Consider the following 16351-nt stretch of genomic DNA (forward strand, 5'->3'; position numbering starts at 1 on the left):
AAAAAAACTGCAGCTCAAATCTTGGCTAACAGCTTGACTGATGCCAACTGAACTTGAGGACTGTGAGAGCTTCTTTTCCAAAAGGTAATTAAGCTTCCCTCGCCGCCTGAAACTTAACGTTAGGTGCGCTGGTCAGATCCCGGTAACGAAAACGGGATCATTTAGGAGAAGGGCAGCTGCGGGCAGCCCTGCCAGGACCGTCATCAGCCCGCAGCCCGTCCTCACCCTCTCCTCCAAGCCATGGGACCAACTTTCCACGCCAAATCCTTTCACAGAGATCGTTTCCGTATGTGTAAGGTGAATTCTTCCCCTTCCTGCCCCGGTAGCCGGGAGCAGACTCACCGGGGTTTGTGCGGGTCCCGCCGCCCCCCCCAGCCCCGCCGCCCCCGCTCCTCCCGCCCGCCAGGGGGCGCTGCCCCGCACGCAGCCTGCCCGCCCCGCAGCCACTTCCGGGCGGGCGGGCGCATGGCGGGGCCCGGCGGCGCGGCGGGCCCGGCCGCCTCCCGGGAGCTGCTGGCCGTGGGCTGCCGAGGAGGTGAGCGGCTCCGGCGGGGCGGCGAAGCCGGGCGGAGCGGCGGGAGATGCTCTTCGGGCTGAGCTGGGCCGCTCGCTTGCCTTTCGGCCCGGCGCCGGGCCCGGCGCTGTGGGGACTGGGCCCGGCGGGGACTGGGCCCGGGCTGCCCGGGAGGAGCGAGCGGGGCTCGGCTCGGCTCGGCTCGGCTCGGCTCGGCTCGGCTCGGCTCGGCTCGGCTCGGCTCGTGGTGAGCCTGCGGGCAGCCCGGGGAGGCTCTCCAGGTCACCCGAGCGCTGGTACCACATGCTTTATCGCATCCCGCGTGGTGTGAAGAGCCGCCGTTTCCCCGGGCGCTGCTGCTGCAGGGAGAAGTAAATACGGGCGGGGAAAAAAAAGCCCTAAAACGTTAAATTAGGGTCGACGGTCATAATGACATTTCTGTAGGGATTTAAAAAAAAAACAAAACAAAACAAACCAGAAATAAAGCTTCTCTTTAGTTCAGGATAAAGGGCTGATGGCTGCGTTGGCGATAATAACTAACGTGTCTAATTAATGTAGGTTTTCCCAAAGTCATTTGGATTTTACGCTTCTACTCATACAAATAGTTAACTTAGGTGATTAGCACCACAGTTTGTGGCCTGCCTTCATTGATTGCCACCACAGTCACACACGTGACATGAGGGAAGGGATTTTAATCCGTGTAATTAGCAGGGATTATGTTGTGCTCTGGGGTATTACAGGTAGTTTCGTTGTGCGTTTGTAATTGGTGTTAGAGAAATCTTTAATAAAGACTTTGGAAACAGTGGGAGCCTGTAAGAAGTAACCTGCACCTACAGAGGTGCATGTAGCCGAGTTGTTTTCCAAGCACTGCAATTACACATGATAATTAGAGAACTAGTTAGCTAAAGCACTTTCTGCTGCTCGTTCTTGTTATTACCTGGTATCTGCAATTGTAGAGGTAGGGATGATAGAGAGAATTATCCTCCTCAGTCCTTTTAGTATTAGATTATGACTCCATTGCCCTGAATTTGTCTGATTCTGTGTTGAACCAGCTGATCCCATCTGCTTTCACAGCCTCTTGTGGTAGGAAGTTGTAGACATTCATTGCGTGCTACAAACGTAAACACTGGGGTGTCTGCTCCAAACAGACATCAATGAACAGTATTTGCAGGAAAGGAGACTGGAATTCCTGGAGGCAGAGACAGCCTTGTTGTAGAAAGGTGAAAAAGTGGTGACAAGAAGAGAGCATCCCAATTAAAATGTGATATTTGCTGTTGATGTATGTAAACATTCAAATAATTATTTGTTTCCAGGGCTGGAAGAAACGTTGTTGATTAGTTCAAAATGTAGCAGCAAGAAGGCCACCACTTTACAGACCATGAGGATGCCAAGAAGTAGTGGTAAGTAGCACTTTGTTAGTGGAGCAGTGTCAAGCAGTATGTCACATCTTTGACACAGGAAGAATTTCTTTACTGAAGGAGTGATCAGGCACTGGAGCAGCCTGCCCAGGTAGCTGGTGGAGTCACCATCCTTAGATGTATTCAAGAAACTTGTAGATGAGGAACTTCAGGGCATGCTCTAGTGGCTGAGATTGTAGGTTGTGTGTTGTGGGTTTTTTGGGGGTGTGGTTTTGTGTGTGTGTATGTGTTTTGGTTTGTTTTTTTTATGGTTGGACTCGGTGATCTCAGAGGTCCTTTCCAGCCATGACTATTTTGTGATTCTGTGACATAACTTTTGCTTCAGTGCTTTCCTTGCACTAAGAAAGGGAGAGAAGGGAAGTGTTCTTTTTCTCCTGGTGCTAGGTCCACTGTTGCAGTTGCACACCCCACAGGTTAATCGTGTAACCAGGTTTTGTGATGCTGGTCAGTACCTCTGATATGATTGCGGGCCTGAGTTCTCCTTACAGAGATACTCCTGTTGTGTGCATGTAGCGAGTTGGCCAGGTTGTATCTTTGGTCTTCATCTAGTCAGCTACTTTCAAACGGATGCAAGTCACGTAGGTCACTTTCAGAACTTCATTTTTTAATGAATGGGCTGGCAAAATTATTAAGCCAGACCATATAACCATTCATGCAAAAGAACTTAATTTGAATGCATTAAGAAAACATTTTTTTTTTCTTTAATCAAGCTGTGTTCCATCTTTCTTGGCCAAAGCTACACATAGATGCTAACATTCTCTTCAGTGTAACTCTGTGCCTAGGAGTGCATAGTGTGGAAATTGTTACTCTTTGGAAGTAGTGTATCTTCAGGAGTTTTTCTCTTCATGAAAATATACTAGGATTCTTAAATCTCAGATTGTTCTTTTCCAGTATAGAGTTGATGCTTTTTTGCTGACCTTGGCTTGTTACCTCTTTTCAGAAATAATACCTCGGTATAAAATATTTGGTGTATCAAATAATTTAATTTAGAATGGATTACTGTGAAATTATTGTGGTTTTTTTAAATTGAACTGGGATTTAAAAAGTAATAGAAAAAAAAATTTGTAATATTGAGTTCTTTGTTGGATAAAAGTCTTGACAAAGAAGACAGTGTTTCTAAGGTAGATTGTACCTATTGGAGCTGCTTCTTCATTTTGGAGGCTCACTTTGGAGCTTCATTTCTGTCAAGCGCACTTGGGATAGTGCCTCTTACTTCACAGAGAATGAAAACTTATGGTTGGCTCATCTACATGTGTGGACCAAAAATTATTTGAAGCAGCTCTGGAGGCAGGTGAGGATATTCCCTGCCTCCATAGAAGAGAAATGGTTGGGATTTACCTAATGACACTGATTATCTTAAAATTGTTGGAAAGACTCTCTGAGCTCAGACCAGTATTTCTGTAGAGCATCCATCTCCCTCCCACCATCATAATTTTAGAACCTCTTTTGATTATGTTGAACTTTCTTCTGTGCAGCATGTTGTCTGTGCTACAGTTAATTTTTCCATCTTTTTTGAGACCTTCATTCCATACTTTACTAGGGAAGAAAGGAGGATGTGATTTTATTTCCATTGGGAGATTACTGATGTGGAAGTTTCTTAAAATGGCACTCAATACATATTGAAAGCCATGGAATTTACAAGCAAGCTTTCTGTAAACTAGTCACATTTGGGTTTAAGTATCCAGATGGAATTGCTGAAGTAATGTCTTCCTACACCACATGCTGACCAATATATTTGGTATCTTACTGCTGTTCATGTCTTGGGAAATTAAATGTTATAATAAATCCTCCTATTAAAACATCTTCAATGTGGTAGACAGCTGGAAATTAAAATACAAATGAAATATGCTTAAATGCTCAGATTTCTGGTGTATACACGTATAAATTAATGTGTGCCTGTTTGTATATGTACATGTGATAATTATTTCTTTTTCAGTTTTGGACCGAGTACAGAATTTCTTACCACAGATGGCACATGCAAATGATGAGCTAAGAAGAAAAATGGTAACAGCACCAGCTCACCAGTTTGATATTGAAAATCTAGACAGCGCAACAGAAAAAGTTATAGAAATGGTAAATACTTACTGTATTGTTTATTTTATAAAGGAAATTTAGAAATTACAAGAATAATTCTCTCAATTTAGAATGAGCTACTTTGATAGATAAGGCTAAGTCTTTACCAAATTCAAAACACAGAAGTAATAAAAATGCGTATTTGGTTAAAATTTACTGCTTGGTTTTCATACTTGCAGAATTTAATGCCTGGGGATGAAGTAGTTTAAGGCCACAGTAAGATACACTTTTGAATCAGCAACTCTGAATCAAAAGTAAGTCACAGATTGTATTTTAAATGTAATTTGGCTTAGAAACTGGACACAGTGAAAGGTGTAGTAAGGCATAACAGAAGGCTATAGTGTAAGAGTAATAACCGTCTTTCAGCTATGCTTTGTAGGTATTTTTAGGACTTGGTATAGGCCTTAGTTTTAGAAAAGTTGTTAAGTGTTCTTACAGTCCTTTATGGCTGGTATTTGTCTGTTTACTTATTTTCACATCACTGTTTTCTTTCTGTTTTTAACTGAAGTGCTGCAGCAGTGCCGCAGCCACGTGCTCATGTGAGACAATTTTCATATGAAGGTGACATTACATCTGCACGTCCCAGACAAGTGTCTTCTGGCCTGCAGACCCACAAGATAAAAGGCAGAGATAAGGCAGCCTGGGCATGTGAGCTGTCAGAATAATTTCTTTGCCACTGGTTTGTTTCAGAGTTCTTACAGATTTTTTAAATACTTTTCACCTGACAGTGTCTGCCGAGTGCCTTGGCTTTATCTTAAAGAAGCTGGGAGACCTAGCAATTAACATTTTGATGCTATTTGCAAGTCATTGAAGAAATTTAATTGCCTGTCAAATTACTGTATTTTGCTTTGCTGCACAAGTCCGTTATCAGTTTATGACAGATATTTTCAGAGAGAAAAACAGACCTCAAAAATCATGTCTCTGTGTATGGAAACATATGATTGCTTTTGCTTCAAAAAATATCCTGGTTGTTTAAACTGCTTGCTATTTTGTAGTAGCTGTAGTGTCATGAACACTGTTAGGTTATAAGATATGAACTACATTAATAAATATGTGCTTTTGTATATATATAATGACCCCTTATACCTAAAATTAATTAATTTGAATTATTTACTGAGAATCAGTTTTGATGCCTCCTGCTTGTCAGTTTAAATAGAGAGTTACTGAGTTCAGCTACCTACTTATTTTTCTCTTTGATCCTGATACAAAAATGACCTTGTATTTGCTATAGGGCAATGTAAATTACAATATAAATATTTAGGAATCTATTAATTATATTTTTCATAATCCTAGGAGAACCCAAAAGTCTTTCTCATTGTGATTTTCTTATGATAGTAGTCTGTTTCATGTGTTTGCTAAATTTTTTTTTAGTCAAGTGACAGAAGTGGTATAGAAATGTATAATGTGGTAATAACTAAGGTCTTTTTTTTTTTCCAGAATGTGGCTGTAGTTGAATTGAGCGATTCTGATACAGATGAAGAGATACTAACTTCAGAAGATGACTCAGAATCTGAAGATGACTGTACAGCTGGTGAAGTAACGATAGACAACATTAAGTTTCCTAAACAAAAGGGAGAAAAGGGCAAAATAGAAATTTTGGACAGCAAAGTGAATGAGTAAATCCGTTTTATTTTCCTTAAAAAAAAACACAACACAACAAAACCACAGAAAAAAACACAAACGCAAATAATGTTGGCCCTTAAACTACCTTGTTACCCAGTGTGGCATCCCTCAGGATCATGTGAATTGCTGCAGTTTACATAGTGGGATTCAGGATCCACTCATGACTGAGGCAGGCTGGATTTCTGAGGAATTACGTACGGTTTTATTAATCAAGCAACATGTAAATAAACTTTATCCTAGGTTAGACTAAGAAAGCAGATAGAATTTGGGGCACTTGAACTAGGTAAGTTAAAATTAATGTTCTGTTGCTTTGTTGACGAAGCTCTTGCTTCAAGAGCAGGAGAGAGTTAACTAGGCAAAGAGCTTTGGTTTTTATATTCCATGTCCTGTGAAGTGTTATGTACAAGGTCTTCAATATTAAACATTATCTTAAAGTACATTAGAGGTATGTCTACATTGCATTCATGATAATTGTTGAACACTAAAGCAGTGGCTGAGGTCATTTGAAGGTGAGCTGGCATGGGTAAGGACAGCCATGACAACAGAGAGTTCAGCAAAGGATTACTTACCCTTTGTGCCTTGCCCTGAGCTCTCTGTCTCTCAAGGTAGGTTACCAGCTCACATCGGGAATGTTTGTGGCTGTAGTGCAGAGACCTTCTGTACTTAAACAGAAGTCAAGTCTGCCTCTCTGGCGTTACAGTTGCTGTAAGCTACACTTTCCATCTCCCACTTCCCCTGCCACGTTTCTGTCCTCTCCATTTTATTAACAACTGTCACTGCCAGAGGAATAACAAGGTGAGTTTTCAGCTGGTGTGTACTTGGGTTGGCTTGAAGCAGTTGTGAAACCACAGTCAATGGAAGTGTGTCTCATTCATCCTTACCTCAGGTCAAATACAATGATTCGGGCTGTTGTATTTACTTCACAGATCAGTTTGCATTTCAGAAGTACCTGTCACACTCCTGGATGTCATTGGTTGTTTCTTAAAGGAACTTTGTATTTTTATATATATTAAAGGAAAATTTCCTCTATTGTATTTGCTCAAATACTGAACTTGAAACCTGGGGTTATGTACAGAATTAATTTTGAATCCTGTACTTAGATCTATAGTTTTCTCTTAAGATCTGTTTCTGTAATACTTGTAATAAGAAATAACAAGGATTCCAGTACCTATCACAAGGCAGCTTCTTAAAAATTGAAGGGAGCTTGATGTACTGGAATTTACTGGGATTAACTGATTGAACAGGGAATGGGAAGGATGGGAATCAAACAATGGAACTGCTATTTTTAATGGCAGCCCACAGATCAGATTAAGGTTTGTGTGCAGTTGTGATCTAAGAAGAGCAAGTGGTCTTAGCAGGCTTAGTTTATTAGATAAGGTCTCTTTCTGTGGAAAATTTCCTTCAGACTGAAGAAAGTTTGAAAGCCAACATCTTAACTCAGTCATTTTACAAGAGATTTTCCAGTTGACTAAGAAAGACAAAGTATGAAATAGAAAGTAGTAACACAGTACAAAACAGTGATAACAGAGCACAGACACAAAAAGTGATTTTAATCTGTTAATGTAACCACCTTTCAAATTGCAGGCAGATCACACATTTTGTATCAACAAAAAGATATAAAATATTTTCAGTAACTTTAGCTTGATATGCATAGTTTAACGCCAATGGTGAACTCTGTATGTACTATACAAAGATCATAGTAAGTGCACTTCCTTGCATTGAGTTACTTCTTATGGCACAAAGGTTTTCTGTACTGCTGAAGAATCACCAGAGCAGAATGTTTAGTTGCTACTGTAAATCTTGAACAGGTTTATAGCAAAAATGGCATAATAAGTATATTTTAGTTCAACTTTAGGAGAAGCCTAATGAGTAAGGATTTTAAATGATTGTGTAAATATGTTCACACAAATGTGAGGCATGTGAGAACTTCAGTTGCATTTAAAAAAATAAGCCAAACCATTTTCTTGGCATTTTTTTCAAGGGTATTGTACTACCAACTGCTACTGCATAATTTAAATAATTTCAGGTCAAATTCCAGATGCTTTTATTTCTTCAGTGAGACTAAAATTTGGACCTGATTTATAGAGACTTATCCATGGAATGGGTGTTTTGGTTTGGTCTGTTGGGTTTTTTCACTCATAGCACTGAAGTCAGTATATCATGGGCATAGGATTAAGTGCTTCATGGAGTCATTATGATTCAAACTCTTCTGAAAGTTTACTTTCCAAGTGAGGCTGTTGCTTTAATATTCCACAGTGATAGCCTTGGTTCTAAGATACTCATGAAGAGCTTCTTCACCTGTACAAGCACAATATTCACCGGTTAGAACAGCAGCTAAATGAGAGAATGTTTTCCCAGACTATATTATTAAGAAAATAAACTGGTTTAGCCAATATATGAGTCCTTAAGGAACAGCTGAATCTAACTAACTTACCCTCCCACTGAGATTTACAAAACTGGTTTGACAAGAAGAGGCCAAACCAAACAGATGTAGAAAGTAAAAGGAGCTGGAATTTCACCAGCAGCCACCTGGGTGGGACTGAACTCTGGCAGTCTCAAGATGGCCATTTGGGACTCTCTGTTGAAAATACAAAGCTTGGTTTTGCCCAGGGCAAAGCAGCTGTGTGAAAATTGGTGATTTTTTTCCCCCTGATACTATTACTTGTTTTGGTTTCAGGAAATGTCTGATAACTTGCTAGAGATTCCAAAGGCAAAAATCTGTTGTATCACTGAACAATATTTTTCTTTAATTTTTCTTTGCCATGAGGTTTGATCTGTCCCAGCTTGTAAAGTTTCTCTGACAGACTAGACCTCACTTTCTTAAAAACTGGTTTTGAAAAGACAAGACTTTATGTATCTTTCTCTGTGGCTGTTGGCAAATTCTGATGACATTTTAAGGCGTAAAAAAATTTCTCGTGTTCTTACAAGTTTAGAGGAGAAGCCTAAATTAGTGTTCTCCCTCAGGGAAAGGAAAGAATATTTTGGCCAGTACCTTTGCTGCTTGACAGCATTTCATATCTTGTACAAGGGTCTGGACAAGCTGTAATGTGACTGCTCTGAGCAGAGTTGGAGAGGAATACTCGGCGTGCCCAGACGTTATTTAGAAAACATACAGGAAGGGCTGAACTGGAGGTACTGAGGTGGGAATACTGAAGGGATGGGAGAGGAAATAGATGACTGTAATTGGAGAAGACTAAGAGGGGACCTTATTAATGTCTATAACTATCTGAATGGTGGATGTCAAGAATGGACCAGTCTCTTTTCAGTGGTGCCCTGTGATAGGACAAGGGGAAACAGCACCAAGCTGCAACACAGGAAGTTCCACCTCAACACGTGGAAAAACTTCTTTACTGTGAAGGTGACAGAGCACTGGAACAGGCTGCCCAGAGAGCTTGTGGAGTCTCCTTCTCTGGAGATTTTCAAGACCCATCTGGATGTATTCCTATGTGACTTGCCCTAGGCCTTCCTGCTGCAGCAGGGGGTTTGGACTTGATCTTCAGAGGTCCCTTTCAACCCCTATGATTCTATGGAGGAATATAGGAGATGCAAGAAATGCACCCATAGCTCATGTTTTACTAGCCAGACTATACACAAGTAAGGTGGATTTTTCATTGTTTTGGACTGTCAGATGAGAAACAAGGGAGGGAGAGAACAACTTACCTAAATCTTTCCCAAAGCCAGACTGTTTAAATCCACCAAATGGTGCCGCCACATCAGTTTTGTTATATGTGTTAATAAAAACTGTTCCAGCTTCTAGCTTTTCACTGATGTAGAGAGCTTTGCTTATGTCTTTTGTGAAAACTCCGGAAGCTAAACCATATTCTGTGGTATTTGCCCGTCTCAGCACTCCATCGACGTCCCTGTGGAGGAAAGAAATTATTTAATTGCAACCAGGTAAAATAAACAAAAGTTGGCAACCTTCCACCTTCCATGTCATTGGAGCACCTTTTCCCACGCTCAGTCCTCTGCAGTCAGCTTTTCAAAGACAATGTATCAGTGCGTGAATCTGACAGATCTATGGAAATTCATACCCTCGCTTCAAACTTGTAAAGCTCGTAATGTTACATTTCAGTAGTTAAGATCTACACTAAGAAATGTCAAAGGACAAGCTGCACTATGCATACCAACTTTGCTCAGCTACAGTACAACTTGGGGATTGAGAAGAATATAAAAATACTTGTAAAGCAGAGCTTGGCTGCAGATGATGGGTGTTTGCTAAAATTTTGGCCCTGCTTAAGTTAATGGAGAATAAGTGCTGAAACTGAGACTTTCAAAGAGATAACAACTTTTCAGGCCATGTCCAGAGTGCTGTATTCTGTTTGCATCTCATCTGCAAAAATCCATAATAATAACACTTTAAAAAACTCAATACAGTCCCTTATCACCATACGTAATTTATAGACATGAAGGGTTGTCTGCGTGGGTGGTTCTTAACTTCATTCTCAAACTGCAGAAAATGAAACCTGTAGTAGTGACATGAAGTTTCTATACAGGGTTTTAATCCCACCTGTGTGTAAAATAATTCCTATGAATTGGAACGAAAGCTGTTAAAACTGGCAGTCTACAACAAACACGGAGGGATCTTCACTTGCAGCAGTCATGTGCCAGCATTACACAACGCACAGCAAGGCTCTGCGGTCTTTCGTGACAGAGGAAAGTAAGTGATTCCAATGGAAAAAATACACATTTTGTAATTTGATGAAGCTTTTGCAATTACCACATCAACTTCAGTAAAAATGTTTCACTGAATGCTAGGACTTATTTAAGAACTGTCAATTAAGAGCTGCGTTCTATCCTGTCACTGGTAATAGCTTTAGTTCTGTATCAACATGGAGCAGGATACCCCTTACTAAAAAAAGATATTTTATCACAATTTAGCTGGAAGAGGATCTAGGTATTCAGACTAGTCTTAGGAGATTTAACAAAATCATACTACATATGCTATCATTTCTCCATTTAGAAAATGAGAAAGTTTCTAACAGAACATACCCATTTTTAAATTTAGAAATCACCATCACAGGACCAAAGGACTCTTCCTGTGCAATATACATGTGGTCTTCAACATCTGTGAATACAGTGGGTTCCATGAAGAAACCTAAATGGACAATAGAGCATCATTTAAGCATGGTGGAAACACTTTGTTTTGTACTGTCCAGGCCATTTCTTTTCCATATTTTGAGGTCAGAGATACATTGAGACTTGAAACAGAAAACATTAAGATTGATACGAATGAAGTATGAATGGAAATGCATGTGTATAAGAACCAGAGAAACGGCAGAAAAAAAGAGTTAGAAGCATGGCCTGTATTGATCAGAGCAACAACTGCTGTTCCCTGCCAGGTCAGGAGATGTGTGTGCCACAGCCCAGGGGACTCCTCGGGAGAAATCCTGCACTCTTTAACAGCAGGAAGACAAGGTTAGAACATGTCACAGGGGACTCTCTTTCCCAATACCTTACAAGAATATACACTGTAGCCATAATGATCTGCACATTCCAAACAAAGGAAAACATGCCACAGGCAGCAACTTTGCCTAAGATTTGTGGACGCTAAAGTAAAAGAAATTCTGAGGCCTCTTCCTAACACCTATTCATTTCTAAAGGGTGTAAAAACCTGTCCAAAAACTAGTTCATTGTTGCCAGTCAAGGACTGTCCTGGTTGCCTGCATCTCTGAGCAAGCGTATTTCGTTGTGAGTGGGTAAAATCAGCTTCAGAGGTATCCAGTAACTGCTTCCCCTTCACGTAAGATTTCCCATTTAGCTTCATTACATTGATTTCATATAGTTGCAAATCACTTTCATTTTATTTAGGGATGCAAATATTGTGTTTTGAAAAAGCACAAAAGGTTAACCTTCATTATTGATACAGAACAGATGTTAATAAGCAAATACTGCCTTCATTCCTTTCCATTAAACTTAGTTTTCATATTCTTTAGATAGCAAAAAAAAGATTTATAATAATAATACCTTATGCAGACTCTGCCAGCATTTTCCTCAGTCATCTTTAGTGTTTTGTTGACCCAGGTGGAATTTAGTTATGGTACTTGATAGTTCAAGAATGTTGTACAAAAGGCCTCAATGCCCCATAAACAACAGGAATAAATGAGCAAAAGGTTCTTGTATAGACTAGATTCTGATCTAATTTCATGTTATGCTTCAGTTGCACAATTTCTCTTAACAGGACACTTGAAAGCCCAGTTCTCAAGTGTTATCTTGGACATACCTGCTACTGTTCCCATGATATTGCTACTTCACATCATGCAGCAGACACAACCATGATGACTTTTAAAGTGTAAAAGTTCCAAACATGTTTGAAAAGCGTTTTACCTGGTCTACAAACTTGTTTTCCTCCATACACTAGAGTGGCTCCTTCTTTCACCCCAGTTTCGCAATATTGCAGCAGCTTTTCCAAATGTGCCTTGTGATTTTGTGGACCATGATCTGTAGATCTATCAAGCGGGTCACCAATTTTCATCTTTTTTATCTCTTCCACCTGTGGGTCACCCGATCAAAAGGAAGTTACAAAACACAGCAAATAGTTGTTAAAGTGACCAGTGATTTGGGATGTTTCATTGTTTGTACTATGAAATCTGGCTCTAAGAAAGGGCTGGATTCCTAGAAGGCAGAATGCACTTTCTAAAATGCCATGGTGTCTTAGGCTTGATGATTTCTTCTGAAAGATTTTTTTATGCTGTTTTTATGTATCCATTCTTTTCTGCCGTTAAGACAAGTATGTAAAACATTAAGCTTTTACAGTGGTTAGTAATACTGATTTCCTGATCTTGAGGTAGATAAATTAATTTTCCACTGTTACAGTGTGATGATTACTGGATTTTTAATAACCTTTGTATTAATCTAGTTACACTTTCCAATATGCCTTTTAAAAAAACTTCACTGCAGTCTTTAATCATATTGATGTAAATTCCATAATTTTTTAAATCTTACTTTCCTAGTCAAATATGAAACATTACTTAAGGTACAATATCTACTTCAATGTCACTTATCTGTGCATTACTGATGTATCTCCTTTCTATGCCTTCCTTTTAACCCTGTAAAGAGGTTCCTGAGAAGCAACATTGCCTATCATAAGCAATAATTAGAATTGAAACAACTGAAAATAAGATGTGCAAGTGTCTATAAAATTAGTGGCTCTTTGTGCCACCGTAAATTATCTTTGAATATCTTACCACTTTTCTAACAAATTCATCATGGATTGATTCTTCCACAAACAGCCTGCCAGCTGCAATGCAGTTTTCTCCTTTGTTGAAATACACTGCTCCCATACCCTAAGCAGGGGAAAATAAATTCATATTTAAATGCAGCCTTTTGATCAGTCTCCTTTTCACTCTGTTTCCTTAAGGTGCATTCTGTGTTTGTGACCTTCAGCACATAATGCTTTATGTAAAGGGACACCAGCAATGCAACAAGCCGACTAATCTTGTAACTGGCAAACACACTTCCATGGAGACAAACAGCTCAGGATGAACCCATTAGCACCACTCTTCCATTTCTACCAGCATTCCACAGAAACACCTGCTGCAGCATCTCAGAGAAGAGGGCTGGCAGCATGGCCAGTGGATATAAAACTGAGCTAATCCACAGAGCAATGCTGCTTGTGTTGATAGCCCCATGTATTTGGGTGAACATTACCTAACTCTCATCTTTATTCAAGAGTGTGGATTAACACCCCATGCAGTTTGTTTCTTTTTATTTACCAAGAACTGGTGCCCACCATTGTTTTTCGAAGGGGATAGGGAAGTCGGGGAAGGAAGAGAAGGACAAGTAAAATTCCTAAAAAGTGTTTTTCTGGCAGCTGCAAAGGCCTAGGGTCTTGGTGTTAGCAGGGATGACTGGGATCACGTGCTAGTGTCAAGTGCATGACAAAAAAAGCACAGTTTTACTATCATTTAAAACCATCAATGCCAGTTATAGCCCAGGCCAACCTCTGTGTCACCCTCTCACTTGTACAGCTGAGAACAGTGATGGGGCCAAGCAGTGCCCTGACTGCCAAGTTTCAGCTTTTGTTCTTACACATATACTTCACTGTGCAGTCATACAGACTCTTCAAAAGAAACTCCAAAAATGGGGAAAGTGTATACTAGCTTCTTCCTGGTAGCAGAACCTGTTATTGCTGGGAGAATTCACAGAATTAGCACTTTGGGTAAGTATAGAGAGCAAGGCCTTTGTTTGCTTCTTAGTGAGCAAACTGCATCTGCTGTCATTTTGATGAATCAGATTACCAGAGTATGAAATAAGCCCCCTAAATCCACTTAATTTCTCATTTGCACATCTTACTTATGAACTTAAAACATATTATGGCTGCTTGGAAAGGTGGATTATGGTGACTGATGGTGAATTAAGAACTATATGGCAACAGGGAGCTCCATGTGTATTTTAACTCACTTTCAGGTTTAAATTTTTTGAGTGTTTTGGGGTGGGTTTTTTTGAGTTGTCAGATTTTGGCAAATCAATTTTAATGTATTAAATTGGCTAGTGAAAATACTTTCCAGATATACTTCTTTGTTTTGTTTTATTTCCTAATACGTATTTCTGGTGGTACTGATCCCTGCCTCTTTGGTGCAGCATGAACAGTTTAACTGTGCTGGCATAAAGAAACATTCCGAAGAAAAATAAGTCTGTTTTCTAACAGATTGCATGATTTTTCATGCCAGGGCTCCCTACTGCATTTTATGGCAAGTCAAGAAGAATATTGCAATACTGTGAGAATGTATCACAAAGGATTTGAATATATCTTACTTCTAAGTAACATTACCATTTTTACAGCTCTGTCAAGTTCACAGTCATTGAATATGATCAATGGTGATTTACCACCAAGTTCAAGAGAAACTTTCTTCAGATTAGTGGCTGCACTGTAAAAAATATAAATAATAATATAAAAAACAACTTTAAAAGATATTATTTCATTATTTCCTTTGAATCATGTCTAGTGAAAATGTATTAACTTCTATTTTCCAATAGTGACTGAGAATTCTAAATAAACGTAAACAACCATATGTCATCATGCTTTTCTATTACTGCTACATGCACAATATAGCTAAGATACTTCAGAACTAGATTAAGCAGCATTCATTTATGAATCTTTTGCTGAGAGTACCTCTTCATGATCTGTTTACCAGTTGGTGTTGAACCAGTGAATCCAACTTTGCGAACATCTGGATGTTCAGACAGGTGTTGTCCCACTAAGCCACCTGTTGGGGTGAGGAAAACAGCTTAACTGGACAGTACATGGGCAATTTTTACTATTCCAGCAGCAGCACTGTAACACAGAAAGAGCTAACAGAATGTCAGTCAAGCATAGTATCACATCCTTATTTATATTTACAGCTTTATTGATATGAGTATGAAAAATCTCATATTAGTTAACTTGGATCACATTAGGGTCTCCAGATTACTCCATCTGTCTAGACTAAAGGACTTCCTTCCTAAGATTTCACTGCAGGTGGAATAATCTGGAACAGAGCCTGCCACTTACAGTTTCATTGTCACTTTTCTTCCTTAGGGGAAACAGGAAAATGGTGACATCAGGTAACATGGTAAGGACTTATGACCTACGGTCACCAACACGTGTCTTAAGAGTTTGCTCTAGCTCTCACAGTCACATTTAAATACTTCCCAGTTATGACAAGATTAGGAGAAAAAAATGAGGATTTAAAATCAAGTGAAACACACTTCTAACACATGTTTTATCACTATTTTTGTGAACTTGTGAAAGTTGAAAGCTGACAGCTCTTACCACTAGCTAGATCCAGGTGACATACATTTTTTTCCTATTCTGTTCTGGAAATATGTGAAATCCCTGTATGGCATAGATGCAAACCTACTACCTGTGAAGATACATGCACCTACATAACAGGCCTTCAAAAAGGTAAAATCAGTTCACCAGTTTTAGCATGACCTACTCTTTTCAGAAAAATGACTAGATAAGTTTTACCTGAACCAGGCAGAATATTTATAACGCCCTTAGGAAATCCAGCTTTAGCTGAGAGTTCTGCAAACTTCAAGGAAGTCAGAGGTGTGACCTAAGTAAAAACATTTTTATTAGGTCTCCTATTTTAACTAAATGTGTGATGATATCTTTTACATTCAATACATCTTCATTTTGATACAGTATTTGTTCTTACAGTATTGACAATGCAAGAAGTGTGGATTATATGACTGGATGTGCATTGGGCAGTGAGGTGGACTGGGTATTGGTTGAAGGACAGAGCTCAGAGAGTTCTGGGAAGTGGGACAGAGTCTAGTTGGAGACCTGTGTCTAGTGGGGTCCACCAAGGGCTGGTACTGGTTCCAGTCCTATTCAATATATTCATTAATAACCTGGTTGATGTGCCAGAAGACTGTGCTGCCATCCAGTGTGACCTGGACAGGTTGGAGAGTTGAGCAGGGAGAAACTTAATGAAATTCAACCAGGGTGAGTGTGAAGTGCTGCATCTGGGGAGGAACAACCCCATGTATCAGTATAGGCTGAGGGCTGGCCTGAATCCACTAGATTGCTTGAATTACTTTGCCTGAACAAATAATGGAGGACCAGAGTCATCTGTACTTTTTTGTTTTTACCTGAGCTGGCTTGAGCACGAGTGTGTTGCCTGCAGCCAAGCACGCTGCGCTCTTCCATGCAAGCATCATCAGTGGGTAATTCCAGGGAATAACAATTGCACAGACACTTAAGGTACAGAAAAGCAGGGAAAAGGTTAAAATTTTGATG

General features: G+C 39.8%; 2 protein-coding genes across 2 annotated transcripts in view; one reads left to right on the forward strand and one right to left on the reverse strand.

Annotated features, from left to right (window-relative positions):
* The first annotated feature begins 455 nt into the window (after nucleotides 1-455).
* On the forward strand, nucleotides 456-6067 carry NOPCHAP1 (NOP protein chaperone 1). The gene is made up of 4 exons (XM_051633094.1): nucleotides 456-535; nucleotides 1828-1914; nucleotides 3869-4005; nucleotides 5443-6067. Exons 1-4 carry the CDS (start codon nucleotides 466-468, stop codon nucleotides 5623-5625), a joined length of 477 nt encoding a protein of 158 aa, XP_051489054.1. The 5' UTR covers nucleotides 456-465; the 3' UTR covers nucleotides 5626-6067.
* Nucleotides 6068-7799: 1732 nt separating this feature from the next.
* The window catches only part of ALDH1L2 (aldehyde dehydrogenase 1 family member L2), a 33875-nt gene continuing 25323 nt past the window's right edge, over nucleotides 7800-16351 (reverse strand). The window contains 9 exon segments of the mRNA XM_051633108.1: nucleotides 7800-7926; nucleotides 9289-9488; nucleotides 10618-10723; nucleotides 11953-12118; nucleotides 12813-12911; nucleotides 14399-14495; nucleotides 14741-14834; nucleotides 15578-15665; nucleotides 16204-16309. Of these exon segments, the coding sequence (XP_051489068.1) occupies nucleotides 7871-7926; nucleotides 9289-9488; nucleotides 10618-10723; nucleotides 11953-12118; nucleotides 12813-12911; nucleotides 14399-14495; nucleotides 14741-14834; nucleotides 15578-15665; nucleotides 16204-16309 (1012 nt within the window). The 3' untranslated portion in view covers nucleotides 7800-7870.

Source organism: Apus apus, chromosome 1 (assembly GCF_020740795.1).
Source record: "Apus apus isolate bApuApu2 chromosome 1, bApuApu2.pri.cur, whole genome shotgun sequence".
Lineage (NCBI taxonomy): Eukaryota > Metazoa > Chordata > Aves > Apodiformes > Apodidae > Apus > Apus apus.

Excerpts from the sequence above, each read along its gene's own strand:
- NOPCHAP1 (XM_051633094.1), top strand. The coding sequence starts at position 466 with ATGGCGGGGCCCGGCGGCGCGGCGGGCCCGGCCGCCTCCCGGGAGCTG. Across the intron at positions 1,915-3,868 it reads GAGGATGCCAAGAAGTAGTG|TTTTGGACCGAGTACAGAAT; the intron begins GTAAGTAGCACT and ends TTTCTTTTTCAG. Across the intron at positions 4,006-5,442 it reads CAGAAAAAGTTATAGAAATG|AATGTGGCTGTAGTTGAATT; the intron begins GTAAATACTTAC and ends TTTTTTTTCCAG.